We start from the raw sequence: 15,360 nt of genomic DNA, 5'->3' as shown, positions 1-15,360 counted from the left end.
GCGCAGTCTGGCTGCACCGCCCACCCTTCTGCGGCCGCCCGCCGGGCGGCCCCCACGCTCGCTAGCTCCCTCCCCGCGAGGGTCGCGGTGCGCCTGCGCTTGGGCTGGGGGCGCCGTCGCCCCCGGCCTTTCCCTCGAGTTCCTCTTTTCCTCCCCCCACTGCGGCTCCCCGGTCGGCGCTTGCGCAGAGAAGTGGGCGCTGAGGTGGCCGTGTGGTCGGGAGGGGCAGGTGGGCGGAGTGGGACCCCGGGCCGAGGGCCTCCCCCGCCTGTCCTCGGGAGAGGAACTGAATTAAGCCCCCTGGAAGGGTCAGGGCCCGGGGCGGTGGGGCGTCCTCGAGCGCCCCTGACCGCAGTGAGGCCGGGCTCCCAGGCCTCCGCCCCCGCTGCAGGGGCGCGCGTGCCCGCGAGGGCGCGCTTCCACGGCCGGGCGCGGGACGGCGGGTCGGCTCCGCTGCGGCCGTGCCCTGGCGGAGCGCTGAGGTGATGACAGACCCACGTTGGAGGGGCGTGACCACTGACGACTGTGTTCCTTCTCCACAGATTGTCCAAAGCCTCAAGGAAAATGGTGGAAAATTCACCGTCGCCATTGCCAGAAAGAGCGATTTATGGCTTTGTTCTTTTCTTAAGCTCCCAGTTTGGCTTCAGTAAGTACTTTCCTGAAGGATGGCCAGGGGCTTTCTCTGGTGTCCAAGGACCAGGAAATAGTGCACTTGCTTAGAGTGTGCACACAGAAGCTACGTCCCTGCCCAAGAAAACCCGAAGGCAGTCGGGCTTGCGCAGTGCTCTGCAGGCCAGCTCTGCGAGGTGGCCAGAAGTAAACCAGGTCCCTGCCATTAAGGAGGGCACCCGTAAACCCCTGGTGAGCGCCATGGTGGTGGGTCCTTGGGTGGCAGAACAGATCTATTGAAATCAAGGGGAATTCAGAGTTGGCTTCCTCCAGGGACCATCCCCCTGGCACTTGTATTTGAGAATAAACAGGAGGAGAGGAAGATGGTGGCATGGGCCTGGAATAAAGGCATGAGAGGGTTTGGAAGTGAGTTGGGGATGGCTCCAGGGCTGCCTGCAGGAGCTGGGGAGGGAAGAGAACTTGGCTAGAGAGGTCAGATTGAAAGAAATGGCCACAACATCCTGAATCTCACTTAATCCCCTTATGTCCCATTTTATAGGTAAGGAAACTGAGGTCCTAACATACCGAGGTTCACACAACAAGACCCAACTTTCTTCCCAGAAGGATTTGGGGATTACGAGGCAATTATGAATACCCCCAATCTAACTTTCTGGAATTTGGTGAAAACCAGGAAATTGAAAACAAATAACCTAATGTCAGAGCTGTTGCCTATAGAGTCTGTGGAGAAGTTATAACTGAGTTCAATTCTGACTCCTCCACAGGTTTACTGTTTGCTCTGGGATCAGTTTCCTTATCTGTAAAAGGATATTGATAATGATGGTTATTGAATGCTTGTTATGTATAAAACAGTCCTGTGGGTAGTACTGTTATTGTTGTCCTTGTTTTAAAAATGAGAATACTGGGGTTTAAGTAACTTGCCCAAGGTCACTAGGAGATGATAGAGCTAGAATTTGAACCCAGACATATTGACAGATTTCACTCTGTTGCCTCTTATGACTGTTGTGAGTATTAACTGGGGTAATAAACTGTAAAGCACATAATGCAAAGATACAATAAGAATATAATAAATGTTAGCCCTGGTATCTTTTTTGTAAATGTCTATTCAAATAGTATTTCAAGAATTGCTGAGCGCAGTAGCTCACACCTGTAATCCCAGTGGCTTGGGAGGCTGAGATGAGTATAGCAAGTTCAAAGCCTCAGCAAACAGCAAAGCACTAAGCAACTCAGTGAGACCCTGTCTCTAAATAAAATACAAAATAGGGGTGGGGATGTGGCTCAGTGGTTGAGTGCCCCTGAGTTCAAAAAAAAAAAAAATGTATTTCAAGGATTAGAAAGTATATAAATAAATAAAAGAAATGCCTTTAAGGCTTAAATTCCATGATGCCCACAACCAGAAATTAATTTTAAAAAATTGAGTGCTTACTTGTTACAGGCTTTCTAGTGGAAGGAGCTAGCTGACGGACAAAGTAAATAAGTAAAACATAATACAATGCCAGATTATAACTTGTACTATAAGGAAATATTTTAGCAAGGGGGAGCCAAGTACAGTGTGAATGTCTGTAATCCCAGAGACTCCAGAGGCTGAGGCAGGAGGATTGCAAGATCTAGGCCAGCCTGATCCATTTAGCAAGACCCTGTCACAAAATTTAAAATAGGACAGGAGAACTCTGGTTGTGGCTCAGTGGTATAGCACTCACCTGGTACATGTGAGGCACTGGGTTCAATTCTCAGCACCATATAAAAATAAGCAAATGAAATAAAGGTATTGTGTCCATCTGCAACTAAAAAAATTATTTTTAAAAAAATGGACTAGGGAATGTAGCTTAGTGGTGGCACCCCTGGTGTTCAAGTCATGGTATTACAAAAAGAAAAAGAAAAGCAAAGGGAAAGATGATAAAGGAGGTCCTTCTAATATGCTCCTGTGTCATCTCTTATTACTCATTCATTAGCATTCATCACAGTGTAGTGAAAAGATCAATTTACTGTCCTGTTCACAAGATTTTAAGCTCTGGGAGGGCAGAAACCATCTCTTTATGGTTCATTATAACTCACTCCTGACATAGAGACTTCTATAATACATATTTGTCCAAAAAAAAAAAAAAATCTATCATCACTGATAAAGTTAGTTTGAAATTTGACTCTGCAACTTTCCTCAAACAAATGATATAATCTTTCTAAATTCTGTTTCCTCATCTGTAGAAATCGCACACATACTTTGGGGTTGTCTTGAGGATTAAATTAAATAATACATATGGAATTTTGCCTACTCCACAGTGAGCACTCAGAGCTATTGCTATTACACAGAAGAACATAAAGGGTGCTGCAGAGACTTGGGATTGAGGGAGAGGAAGTTGTACCCAGTCAGAAGCCTAACACATAGCAGATCAGAACTAGAGTAGATAAATACCCCTTTCAATAAGTAAATGTCTATAATTACCTCAACCCTGTGGAGATGAAGTACTGACTATCTAGTATACATAAAGCAAAGAATTAGGTATGGTAAAAACTACAGTAATTGCTAAGGCATGATTTATACCCTGAATTACTTAATACACTATGAGAGTTAAGATAATAAAAAATTACTAATAAAGAGCTGGGGTTGTGGCTCAGTGGTAGAGTGTTCGCCTTGCACATAGAAGACACTAGGTTTGATCTTCAGCATGATATAAAAATAAAGATATTGTGTCCACCTAGAACTAAAAAACATATTTTAAAAAATTACTAATAAGGTACTTATGATAAGTAATATAAGAATGGTATAAATGAGGAGCAAGGGGGGAATCATTTCTGACGAATCAGGGGTACTTCAGAGGAGCTTTCTTGTACCTGAAACTTTTTAGATTAAATATGTGCCCTACTTAACTTTTTCTCTTTTATTTTCTTCTACAGTACTTTATCTTATGTGGGCTTTTATTCCTGAATCTTGGCTAAACTCCTTAGGCTTAACCTATTGGCCTCAAAAGTAAGTTTAATATTTGTTAAGAGTAAAACTAATGCTGTTTTACAGGATTATGTTACTCCTTAAACTATCCAGATCTTTCATTATTCTTTTAAAAATCCATAGATGGACATATATAAATAAAACTTTAAAGATTATGATTAATAAAACTCTAAATTAAAGATGGTAGTGTGAGCACACATTTATCCCCATTTACTTTCAAAATCTTCCTACCATGAACCCTAGGGGGAAAAAAACATATTTTAGAGGTATAAACCAATAGAAAGAAAGAATAACAGATAAGAGGTATCAACAAAATTTTGTATAAATTGAGATAGGGGAGTTTATTTTTTTCATATGGCTAGAATAGGGAAGCCATCAAGAACATTTTTGCCCTTGAATGCTACAATGGTTCAGAAATTGGAGGTATAAGTACCTCTTTAACATAGTAATTCTGGTTTGGACAGAAAAAAATATTTAAAGAGCATTCTGTCCTTAGTCCTACCTTGTTTAGTCTTCAAAACTGGGAGACTGTCCCTACCTTCCCTTGTAGAAAATCATTTTACCCTGTGGAAAGGCTGAAAGTTGCTAGTCTGGGAGGCCTTAGATCTGAGTGTGGGAAATGAGGCACCTACTGCAAGCCAGAATAATTGAACATCTGCATGGCTGAATGATAAGGCACACCCCCTCTCCTAGCAACTGCCAGGGGCTCCCAGACTTATACCATCCTCTCCTTCTAGAAAAAAGTAAGAAAGAGGTACCTTCCTCAGGAAGCTGACCAGTGTGAAAGAAAAAAAACCTGTAATTTCTGCCATTTGGAGGACTCCAGTAAAGCAGCCAGGTCTTTTAGAGGGAGGCTGACTAGTTGGCCATCCTTGCCCACTGTGCTTCAGTTAGTTTGTTAGCACTTGGACTGGTATAAGTTATTAGATATTGAAAGAAAGCTTCTAACCAGAGTACAAAAACAAAAGAAAAAAGGGAAATTGAGGTAATGCCGGATACAGAAGAAAACTTTTAAGTTAAAAAAATCCTCAAAGATAAGAAAAGATTACAATTATGAAATCAACAGTATACTCTATAAAGGGAATGTTTAAGAAGTTATCATACTTGGCAATTATGATAGCCAAAATTAAATTTTTAATTGAAAAGGTTGGAAGATAAAAGTTAATCTCTAGAAGGCAGAACAAAAAGTCAGAGAAATGGAAAATATTCAGGGCAAAAAATTTAACCACTAGAAGTTCCAGAAAGGAAAAAAAATGAAGGAAATTATTAAAGCAATAATGCGTCAGTAAAATATGCCAAGATAGGACACGCAATGTGCTTACCTGTGTAGAGAGGTAAATTTAAAGGCATATTAGAATTTGGGGCTGGAATATTGACAGGTAGATGGAAAACCAAGTATACATTCAAAATGATGTAATTACTAATTTAAAAAATAATAATACATAAGAAATATGTGATAGTGATATTCTAAGGTTCTTGGTTACAAACATTATTTATGTAATCACAATAGTTCTTAATAACTATTGATAACCAGAAATTGTGACATAGGTATAGAAGAGAATAGGAAGAGTTAGGTTCCTCATCTCCAAATTAGGAAGTCTAGAGAAAATATCTGAAAAAAAATCAAGAAATTAATATGAACATGTTATGTAGAAATGAAGAAGTACCAGAAGAAATAGCTCAGGTGTTAAAAGGTGTCCTTTTTGGGGATTGGGATTTCAGGGTCACGATGGATGGAACAGGGGACTGCAGCTTTCTATTATAACCCTTATAGAGTTATTTGACTGTCATGTGCATTTATTACTATAAATGATATTTAATTAAAATGAAATATAGGGCTGGGGATATAGCTCAGTTAGCAGAGTGCTGCCTGGTGTGTCCTAGGTTCAATCCCCAGCACCAAAAAAAAGGGGGTAGGGGTGGGTTGTGGCTCAGTGGTAGAGGGCTTGCCTAGCATGTGTGAGGCACTGGGTTTGATACCTGGCACCATATAAAAATAAATAAATAAAGGTATTGTGACCATCTACAAGTAAAAAAATATTTTTAAAAATTGAATATAAAAATTGGTATGTTTTGTCATGACTCTTGAGAATGATAACTTTTAAGATATCTATCATATACATTAATATTCTCTTCCACAGATATTGGGCAGTCGCACTACCTGTATACCTCCTTATTACTATAGGAATTGGTTATGTACTCTTATTTGGAATTAACATGATGAGTACTTCTCCACTCAACTCCGTTCATACAATCACAGGTAAATATATATAAAAGAAAAGTGCTAGGGGAATGGAGGAGTGGGGTTTTAGAATTTTAATCAGAAAAGCAATTAAGAATATGCTTCAAGACACATTAAATCAATAAAAAGAATCTAGGAGCCCAGTGTGGTGGTACACACCTGTAATCCCAGCAGCTCAGGAGGCTGAGGCAAGAGGATCAAAGCCAGCTTCAGCAATTTAGTGAGGCCCTAAGCAACTTAGCAAGATCCTGTCTCTATAAAAAGGGGCTGGGGATGTAGCTCAGTAGTTAAGTGCTCCTGGGTTCAATCCCCAGTACCAGAAATAATAGTAATCATCATCATCATCATCTATGAGAAATAAGTACAAAGCAATACAAAAGGAAATGTTTACATTGAGGTACTAAGTTATGATGAATATGCACTAGTTATAGTCATAGATAAATTAGTTCTGATGAATTATACCACCAACTAACAGGTATATTTTCCTGTGCAGTGTACAAGTATATAAAGTATGTTCCTCAGTAACTTTACCTGAGAGAAACTTCTTTTATCCTAAATAGTCACTGTTGCTCAAGGGATGGCAAGTAGGTATAAGACCTTATTCACAAGGGAATTTGGGGTATGCATCCTCCTCAAATTGTTGTGTCCACCACATTTCTAACAAGTGGATAGAAGAGCCATATGTTCTCGGGGGGGTTATTTTGTTTTGTTTCAGGTTCTTTCCTTTCAAGTCTAAAAGTAGGTATACTGATTTGTGAGCTTTCTTAGATTCTGGGAAGTATTTTTTAAGTTCCCTGGTATGATTTTTTTTGTACATTGTAAAACCTTTATTCACAAATCTATGCAATGTCTCTTGAAAATTAATGTTATTTTTAGTTTTTTTTCCTGATAACCTACTATATTCCCTGCATTCTTGATTGGAATTATAGCAGATAGGAAACTTGTACAAAGAGAGGAAATTGTTAATTTTTTATGAATATTTATACCAAAAAATTTAATGAATTTTTGCAGTGTTGATTTAACTACATCTTTAAGGCCTGGGTATAATTCTGTCCCTGTCAGAATTGTGAAATGGAACTTTAATCATTATTGTACAGTTGAATGAGATATTAATTTTTTTCTGAATTAGAAATGAGAAAAATAGTTTGCTAATTACATTTTTGTTTTACTGGGGCACTTCTTTTAAAGAGAGAATTAAGTAGTTATTTCATTATTTTAAGCATGTTATTTGTCATTTTCTAAACATCAACCTGGTGAACTGTGGTGGGTCTCCATCAGCCACAAAAACTACAGGAGAAATTGCTTAAGTAAACAGAACTTTTTTTTTTTCTTTTAGATAACTATGCTAAAAATCAACAGCAGAAGAAATACCAAGCAGAGGCCATCCCAGCATTAAGAGATATTTCTATTAGTGAAGTAAACCAAATGTTCTTTCTTGCAACCAAAGAACTTTACAACAAAAACTGAGTTGCATGTAAAGATGCTAATATCAAGCATGTTTTTTGACAGAATAATTTTGACCATAATTTTTTATTTTTTCTTATTATTGCTCAATATTGAAATGTAAAAAAATAAAAGTTATTCTTCTCTTAAGTAAATTTTAATTAACATTGTTTTCAAATATTTATTATTAATAGAATAAATAAAGTACTGCACTACCGTTTAGCAGATTTCAAAAAACAAAAAACATGTTGATATAATCCTTCAGAGAAGCATTGATGCTGTAATTTGCAAAGGTCAATTGTGTCTTTCCTCCTGTTTGTCCTGAGGGGCCCAGAATGCAAACTCCTGGATTTGAGTGAAGGGTACATTTAAAATTTGTGCCATCAGATGCATGTCTGTAACATAAATATGTATTGAGTGCTTGTTTGTGTCAGGTATTTTTCTGGACACTTGGGATAGAATAATGGTAAGATTCTCTCAAAGAGCTTATATTTTAAAGAATTATATTTTTTAAAGAACTTATATTTGGGGGGCTGGGGTTGTGGCTCAGCGGTAGAGCGCTCGCCTAGCATGTGCGAGTCCCTGGGTATGATCCTCAATACCACATAAAGATAAATAAAATAAAAGTATTGTGTCCAACTACAACTAGAATTTTTTTTATAAAGAACTTATATTTTGAAGGTAAGTTGAAGCAGACCAAGCAAATATGAAAAATATTTGTGATGAGTGCTGTGCAGAGAAAAGGTAGTATAATGTTCTGGAAAGTAAAGGGATGACTATTTTAGTTTGGGTTGTTAAGGAGGGCTTTTCAGAGGAAAGTAGTTGGGGCTGAGATTTGAATAGCAAAAAAAGCAACCAGGCATAAAAAGATTGGAAGGGCAGTATGAACTAAGTTTGAAGCAGGTGTAGCAATGACTATAATGCAGGAAGGAGCTTGGTGTGTCCTAAGAACAGAGAGAAGGCCAGCATTGGGCCTGGAGCACACTGGACAAGGAGAGATGTTGTCTGAGGTACACCTAGTAAGACCAGGCCACATAGTGAAGGGCTTTGTTGGCCAGTGTAGGAAGCTTGGATTTAAGTCAAGTGTGGTGAGTTTGGGGGCACTTTCAGTACCAAGCTGTAGGAGTCTTTAAGAAAAGAAGTGACGAGGCCTAATTTATATTTTTTTAAAGTTGCACTGGTGGATGGAGAATAACTCTGGAGAGGAACTGGGAATGGGGCAGGAATAGGGAAGCGAGGATACCATTAGGATGCTGTTGCATTATTCCTGGCAAAAAAAACGATTGCTGCATCAACAAGAGTGGTAGTGAAGTTGGGAGGCAGGGATAGCTTTGCAACTTTCGTCAGAATTCAGCAGACTAAGTATATAGATCTGATTGTGCAGAGTAGTGAGGGCTGACTGAGAGAAATTGTGATCAAGGGTCATTCCTAGGTGTTTGTGGATTAGGGAACTGGGTAGATGGTTATGCATTTTACTGAATTGTCAATATTTGGAGAAGTGCAGTTGAGGGGCTGGAGGATTTGGTAAATAAATTTATTTGGCACTACCTTATTAATATTTGGATGAGCTTGTATAAGATTAAGAAACAGAAGGTGTTTAAAAGTTAGAAAATACACTCAAAACCAGTGGGTCCAAATCTAAATTTATTTAACCCTCAAGACCCTCAAACTTTGATACCCTAAATCTCTATCTGGCTGGTCATTTTTTCTTTAGGGTATCTACATACAAGAGTGAAGTCATACATTTTAGATATGCAAATTTAACTCTCTCTTTGAAGGAAAGAAGGGAGAGAAGGAGGAATTTTAATAGAAGTAGGGCTTCTGTTTCAGTGACCATAATAAGCATGCAGGGGATGATATGAATCTGCTGTTTCCTGTTCCTTCATTTTTTCCCAGCTCTGTATTTTGTGATGATAGTGTCACCACACTAGAGCATTTTAAGAGAACCAGCCAACTCTCAAGTACAGAGAGGTACATAAGTAGAGCTTATATACCATGAAATGCTAAAAGCCATGCATGCAGGAACTAATTTTTGTTATACCTGATGACATGGATGACCATCACAGACATAATGGTGGGCCATAAGTCAGACAAAGAATATACAGTGTGTGCTTCCACTGGTGTAAAGTTTAAAATCAGGAAAAATTAATCTGGTGATAAATATTAGAATAGTGGTTACCTTTAGAGGAAGGTTAACTAGGAAAAGGCAATAAGGAGTCCATTTTGTGAGCTGCAAATGCCCTACATCTTGATCTGGGTCGTGATTATGGGGTATAATATATTTTTAGAAAATCATGAAGTTTTATCTTTGTGCTCTTGATTTAAGTTACACCTCAATAAAAAGGTGGGAAAACAATGCCTATGTCCATAAATTTTGATTTATTAGTCTGGAGTGGGACCCCAAGCAGAGATAATTTTTTGAATGTCTTCCAGATAATTCTATATATTAGAATTATCAAGGTCAAGTGGTTGTAGCACTTCCTAGCATGTGTGAGTCACTGGGTTCAATCCTCAGCATCACCTAAAAATAATAAATAAAATAAAGGTATTGTGTCCATCTACAACTAAAAATAAATAAAACAAACAATAAAAAGTGCCTTGCCTGATTAGACTGAACTGAGCCTGTGGTCAAGCAGGGAACTGGTGGACTACTTTGGAAGAGAAAGCCAGCACTACTAGATTGGTCCCCTTCCCTTCCTATGAACAGTTTTCCTTGTCCTCCCCTGGGGCCATGACAGGCCCAAGAGGGCTTTCAAATGGGTCAGAATGGAACTTTAAAACTGCACTGCAATTTAACCTCAAACTGACTTTTTATTCTGTTTCCCAACCACATGGTCTTCATAGCTCTAAAGGGTTATACCATACCAGGGTTTCCAAACTTGACTACACTTCTTCAGAAGATTATGATCAGTTTAGTGTAGCAATTCTCCATTTTTTTAAAAAAATAATATCAGGACCTCTTTTTACTCATGAAAAGTAAGAGCCTCAAAGAGCTTTTTGTGTATTGGTTATGAGCTCATCCCACAGGCTGTCTAGAAATTTTAATTTAGAAATTAAAATAGAAATTTTTTATACATAATAGTTTTGTCATAAAATTAATGTTGCTGATCATCTTTCCACATATGAAATGATTTCTGTTACATAAACATTTAACCCAAATCATTATTGTAGTAATAAACTGAATCCAGAAAGACAATGAGATTTAACATCAGTATATTTTTTGTGAAAATTAACTGTAGTTTCCAAAATGAAAAAAAATTAGCAAGATGGGTAGAATTTTTTTGCAAATCTTTAATGTCTGCCTTAATGAAAGACACCTGGGCTCTCATATCTGCTTCTGCATTCAAATCTGTTACACACATTACAAAGCTTCTGGAAAAACTCCACTGCATACTCATGAGAGAATGAGAATGAAAAAAAAAAAAAAACGAGCAACATCTTAGTATTATTTTGTAAGTGGTTTTGATCTTGTAGGCTCCCTGAGGTAGGATCTTCCTACCCTAGACTTTGAGAACCAAAGTGTGTGTATGTATGAGAGAATTAAAGTAGAATATGTCAGACTGCATTGCACTTGGTATGTGTAAATAATTTGATTTGACACCTCCCATGGACACTTCAGACCCTTTCTGGTTCCTCCTCCAGCTACTGATGCCCTGAGCAATTTTGTGTATGTTTTGACCAGATCCATGCAGTTCCCCCTTTTAGTCTACCCTGAAAGGGAGGGATTAACACTGTATAGGACCACCTAGAGCCTGACATGGGACAGGTATCTGTGGAATCACATCCCCCTGTCATCTCCCAAGGAGACTGTTCTGAGCTCCTTTCCATGAGCTGCTTAAAATCTCTCAGCCTGAGCTGGGGTTGCCATGGCATCGGTGAGCTCATCCCATAGGCTGTCTCTGCTCTGTTTTTCTCCCTCTGCTCCTCACTTTTCCTTCCTACAGTTGCTTTCCCATTGAACTGCCTACACACAGCCTTTCACAGCCTTTACCTTCAGGGGAACCCCAGCTGTTTTTATTTTCTAAAGATTATGCATCAGATGTAGGGCCAGGATGCATAATGTATTTCCATGCTGCATGTCATAATTAAAGAGAGAAGTTTGAAAGATACTGTTTTGCAATGAGCCTAAATAATAACAATAGTCTAAACAGAAAATGTCAGTAGTACAGAAATGTTCTAAATATTAACATAACCGCCTCCAGTGATTAAACTCCTCCTAGGAAGAATTTAAAGTCTCTGTATGAAATCACCTAAATGTAAAGCGAGAAAATTAAACTCCAAAATCTTGCCCTCGATAGTTTCTTGATCTGCTCTATTTGGTCCAAAATGTCTTAATTGGATGCCTGTGTTTCCTCAAGAAACTGCCATGTATAGGGATCCTTAGAGTGGGTATCACTCTTTAAACAAATTGACCCAACCTAAATTTTTTGGGTGTTCCACTTTTTCAGTCAGTAGGACATAAATAATGTTATATTAACAGCCCCAAAACCACAGAACTTAGGAGATCTAGATAAATCAATACCTATAGCAATTATCCCAGAAACCAGCATATTGTATGGTATAGATCCCCCAGCCAGTAACCTTAGTACAGACTGGATGGAATGTGGGTAAGGGAAGGTGGAAAAAGGAAGAGGAAAGAGATTCTTCTTGATTTGTCTCACCAGGACAAAGGTCAGTCTGTAGCAGTTATCAGTTGTCAGACACTCTGTTTAACTCAATCAGATTAACTGTAGCACCTACTTTGGAGGCAAGAGGAAATTTGCTTATCCCACCTTCTTTAATCAGGATAGGTTAAGTCAGGTGGTGGTAACATATAACCCTACAACTTCAGTTAACTTTTCAAAGAATAGCACTTAGAGATAGCCACTAAAGATGAATGGGGCCACGTAGACAAGGACAGTGGATGTCTCAATTGCCTGTATAGACTCATAACTGAAGACCAAGTGTCCTCTGCCCTATGCCTTGTTACCAAGTGAGCCTCAAGAGTGCCAGAGATGCAGATGCGATGGAAACCTCTGTTAACAAAGGAGTCTCGGAGTTGGAAATGATGGCCTTATAAAGAATAAAATTATGGTTCTTTAACAAATACATTTATAAACCAAGTTTTATATGTACTTGATACATGAGAAGTTATTGTTCAATAGTTCCACACCAGCCTTGGGCTATTTCTGCAAACCTAGCATTCCTGAACTTTGCTTGTATAGATTACAGTCACAGGGGAACCATATGTCCAATGCTGGAAGATGCCAGCCAAAGTCAAGGTGACTCAGATGTCACTCAGGTGTACCATTGACCAAATGATCTGCTTGTGTTATTAAAGTCTGTTTATGTGGCCCTAGCATATCATAGGCCTCTCTGTCAGCCTGTGTCAGCTGATATGGCTGTCCCAAGAGGCCCATCTCTCCATGTGACACTTTATCTTCTGATGCAACCTCCTTTGACTGTTCTCAGTGAAATCACCACGAGTCAGCATGTCCTTGGGAAAGCTCAATCAAGGACATAAGTGTCTGTCAAGTTGTAAGTGTCTGTCTACCTCAGTACTAATGGAGCCAGATTTTCAAATACTACATAAACCTGAAGCCAAAATTATGCCTTCTCCCCTAAATCTAGACCTGGAGATTGAGGTGAGGAGATCTGGGCCTGTAGACCTGGAGACATGGCCACTCAGCTGCTTGCTCAGGATCCTGGGAGATCAGGTGGAGAGCAGACCACTCCTGTGCAGTCACCCGCAGCCCGGGCCACTCTGGGTAAGCACACTCCTGCCAGGGTGGAAAGAGTGGGGGAAAGAAAATGGCAGAGGAGGCTTTCCCACTGCATCTCTATGAAGGCAGAAGTAGTTCAGTCACAGAGACAGAAACAGGAGGAGAAAAGCAATGGCTCCCTACACCAGCCACTGGGGTTGGTCTCCATTTGCCCCAATTAAACAGTACAATAAACATCTGTGTGGGTGAGTTTGTGAAATGGGGTCCTTAGGCTAGGTTCCTTATGTCAGGATTATCCCAGGATCAATAAGCTTGAAGATTTCTAAGACACTTAATATATGATACTGGACAGATCTCCCAAAGGCTTCCTCTCTACACCCTCCCTGTACCTCACCAACATTGGGAGTGACCCTCATACCAGGGCTGCCTTGGTTCTCAGATTCAAAGTATATGAAATGTCACAGTGTTCCATTTTTCCAAACCTAACTAAATACACTTTGATTCCCCACTGTCCATTGTTTACAAGGATTCCAGAATCATGTTATTGTGGGGCTTCCTCGCCCTCCTTTGGGTTGTTTATGCTCTTTCAATCAAAGTAGACAGGCATGTAGGAGCCCAGACTAGAGAACCCTGTCCCTTGCAGCAGGACAGTGAGGAGACCTCAGTTTCTTTTGGACATGCAAAGAGGGAAGGGGGAAAAGTGTGCAGAGAACACACCCTTTTCATATCCTCATTCCTACTGCCTGGCATGTGGGTTTAATGGCAAATTGCAGGCAGCCTCTTGGACTATGGAGTGTCCTAAGGAAAGAAGCCATGCAGTAGCAGAGCAAAAAGAGAGATCTTGAATCCTGTCATCATACCATGATGACAAGCTATCCCTGGACTTGGACATGAGAGAAATTTGCTTCTATCTTGGTTCAGCTATTGTTATTTGGGGGTATCCTCTCAGAGCCAAATCCAAAGCTAACTAGACAGGCCCCTTCATGAGGCACAAAGATTGCTAATTGCCAGGAGGGAGCCCACATGTCTATTCTCCACTTTGAAGTGGCCAGGAACCACCCAAAGCTGTGCAAATGCAGGTTCCCAAGTCTAGTAAGTCTGGAAGGCCCCGCAACCTGCATTTTCAACAGCATCCCCAGAGACAGATGGGGTAGGACATGGACCACATGTTGAGAGATAGTGGGTCTCCAAATCCAAAAGCCTAGGTAGAGATATCTCTGGGCTATAGAGTCTCTTTCTCTGCACAAAAGCTATTCACTGGCCCCTCCAGCCCACCTCTCCCCAGACATACACACACACTGCCACTCCTCGCCCCCACAAAGAAAAACTTCACAGTGGGAAGGAAAGTCACCCATATTTCTTTTTTTTTAAGAGAGAATTTTTTATTATTTATTTTTTAGTTTTTGGTGGACACGACATCTTTATTTTATTTTTATGTAGTGCTGAAGATCAAACCCAGCAACCGTGCATGCCAGGCAAGGGTGCTACCGCTTGAGCCACATCCCCAGCCCCTAGACACCCATATTTCATCTTTGGTGAATCTTTAGCGGCAAAAACTGAGCAAAATACTGTGAAGTGGCTCAGTTATTACTGCCCATCCCACTTTTGCTAATAAAATAAGTAAAGGAATGGTATGTAATTTTAATTTGTAAATTTGAATACTAATAAGGTTCAACATATTTATTCAAGTAGTGAATAAATATGCGTAGAAATGGCCAACCTCCAAGGAGCAAAGTAAAGACTTTGGTTTTGGCATCCATCCGTTCTAAGTTTGAATTCCAGCTCCATCCACTGTGTGACCTTTGGTAGGGTACTCTGCCTTTCTGAGCTTCAGTTTCTTCATCTGTAAAACAACACTTAGGTACCGGCTACTAAGAAACATGAAATAAATAAGAGGGTTAATACCGTGCTGGCCCACAGCTGGCCCTTAAGTAATGGCTATCATTGCTGTGTCCCCGGCTTTTCCTCCTGCCACTGCCCTGGACCCCATGCTTCATCTCCATCAATTCTTGCCCACCATTGTATCAATGCCCGGGCCGCCCTCACGAATTGCCTCGAGCTGAGTGGCTTACAACAGCAGCAATGCATTCTCTTGCAGTTCTGAAAGTCAGAAGTCTGAGAAGCTTCAGGGACATCAAGGTGTGAGCAGGGCTGAGTGCCCTCCAGCGACTCAGGGGAGAACCCTGGCCTTACCCAACTTCTTTCTGGCTGCTGCACTCTTCACCCCAGTGTGGTCTTCTTCTCAGAGCATATCGAATTTCCCTGGGCCTCTCTCCTGTGAGGACACTTCTTGTTGGATTTAGGGCCCACCTGGGTAAACCAGGCTAATTTCCTTCTGACGAGATTCTTAACATATTTTTTTCGGGGGGTGGGGGAGTTACTGGGGATTGAACCCAGGGGCA

General features: G+C 40.2%; 1 protein-coding gene across 2 annotated transcripts; it reads left to right on the top strand.

Annotated features, from left to right (window-relative positions):
* Nucleotides 1-13: 13 nt before the first annotated feature.
* Nucleotides 14-14,419, top strand: Pigp (phosphatidylinositol glycan anchor biosynthesis class P). 2 transcript variants are annotated; one of them, XM_077795415.1, is made up of 6 exons: nucleotides 112-229; nucleotides 543-646; nucleotides 3,520-3,592; nucleotides 5,713-5,831; nucleotides 12,867-13,003; nucleotides 14,399-14,419. In XM_077795415.1, exons 2-6 carry the CDS (start codon nucleotides 565-567, stop codon nucleotides 14,402-14,404), a joined length of 417 nt encoding a protein of 138 aa, XP_077651541.1. In that variant the 5' UTR covers nucleotides 112-229; nucleotides 543-564; the 3' UTR covers nucleotides 14,405-14,419. The 2 variants fall into 2 exon arrangements, with proteins under 2 accessions (XP_077651542.1, XP_077651541.1); XM_077795416.1 differs by lacking the exons at nucleotides 12,867-13,003; nucleotides 14,399-14,419 and adding an exon at nucleotides 7,150-7,421 and having other exon boundaries at nucleotides 14-204.
* The last annotated feature ends 941 nt before the right edge of the window (nucleotides 14,420-15,360 follow it).

This window comes from Urocitellus parryii, chromosome 2 (assembly GCF_045843805.1).
Source record: "Urocitellus parryii isolate mUroPar1 chromosome 2, mUroPar1.hap1, whole genome shotgun sequence".
NCBI classification, from domain to species: domain Eukaryota; kingdom Metazoa; phylum Chordata; class Mammalia; order Rodentia; family Sciuridae; genus Urocitellus; species Urocitellus parryii.
Note: the sequence above shows the minus strand (reverse complement) of the source record. Positions and strands in the feature narration are given on the sequence as shown.

Coding starts and splice junctions, on each gene's coding strand:
- Pigp (XM_077795415.1), top strand. CDS start 565: ATGGTGGAAAATTCACCGTCGCCATTGCCAGAAAGAGCGATTTATGGC. Junction 647..3,519: donor AAGCTCCCAGTTTGGCTTCA/GTAAGTACTTTC, acceptor TTTCTTCTACAG/TACTTTATCTTATGTGGGCT. Junction 3,593..5,712: donor TTAACCTATTGGCCTCAAAA/GTAAGTTTAATA, acceptor TCTCTTCCACAG/ATATTGGGCAGTCGCACTAC.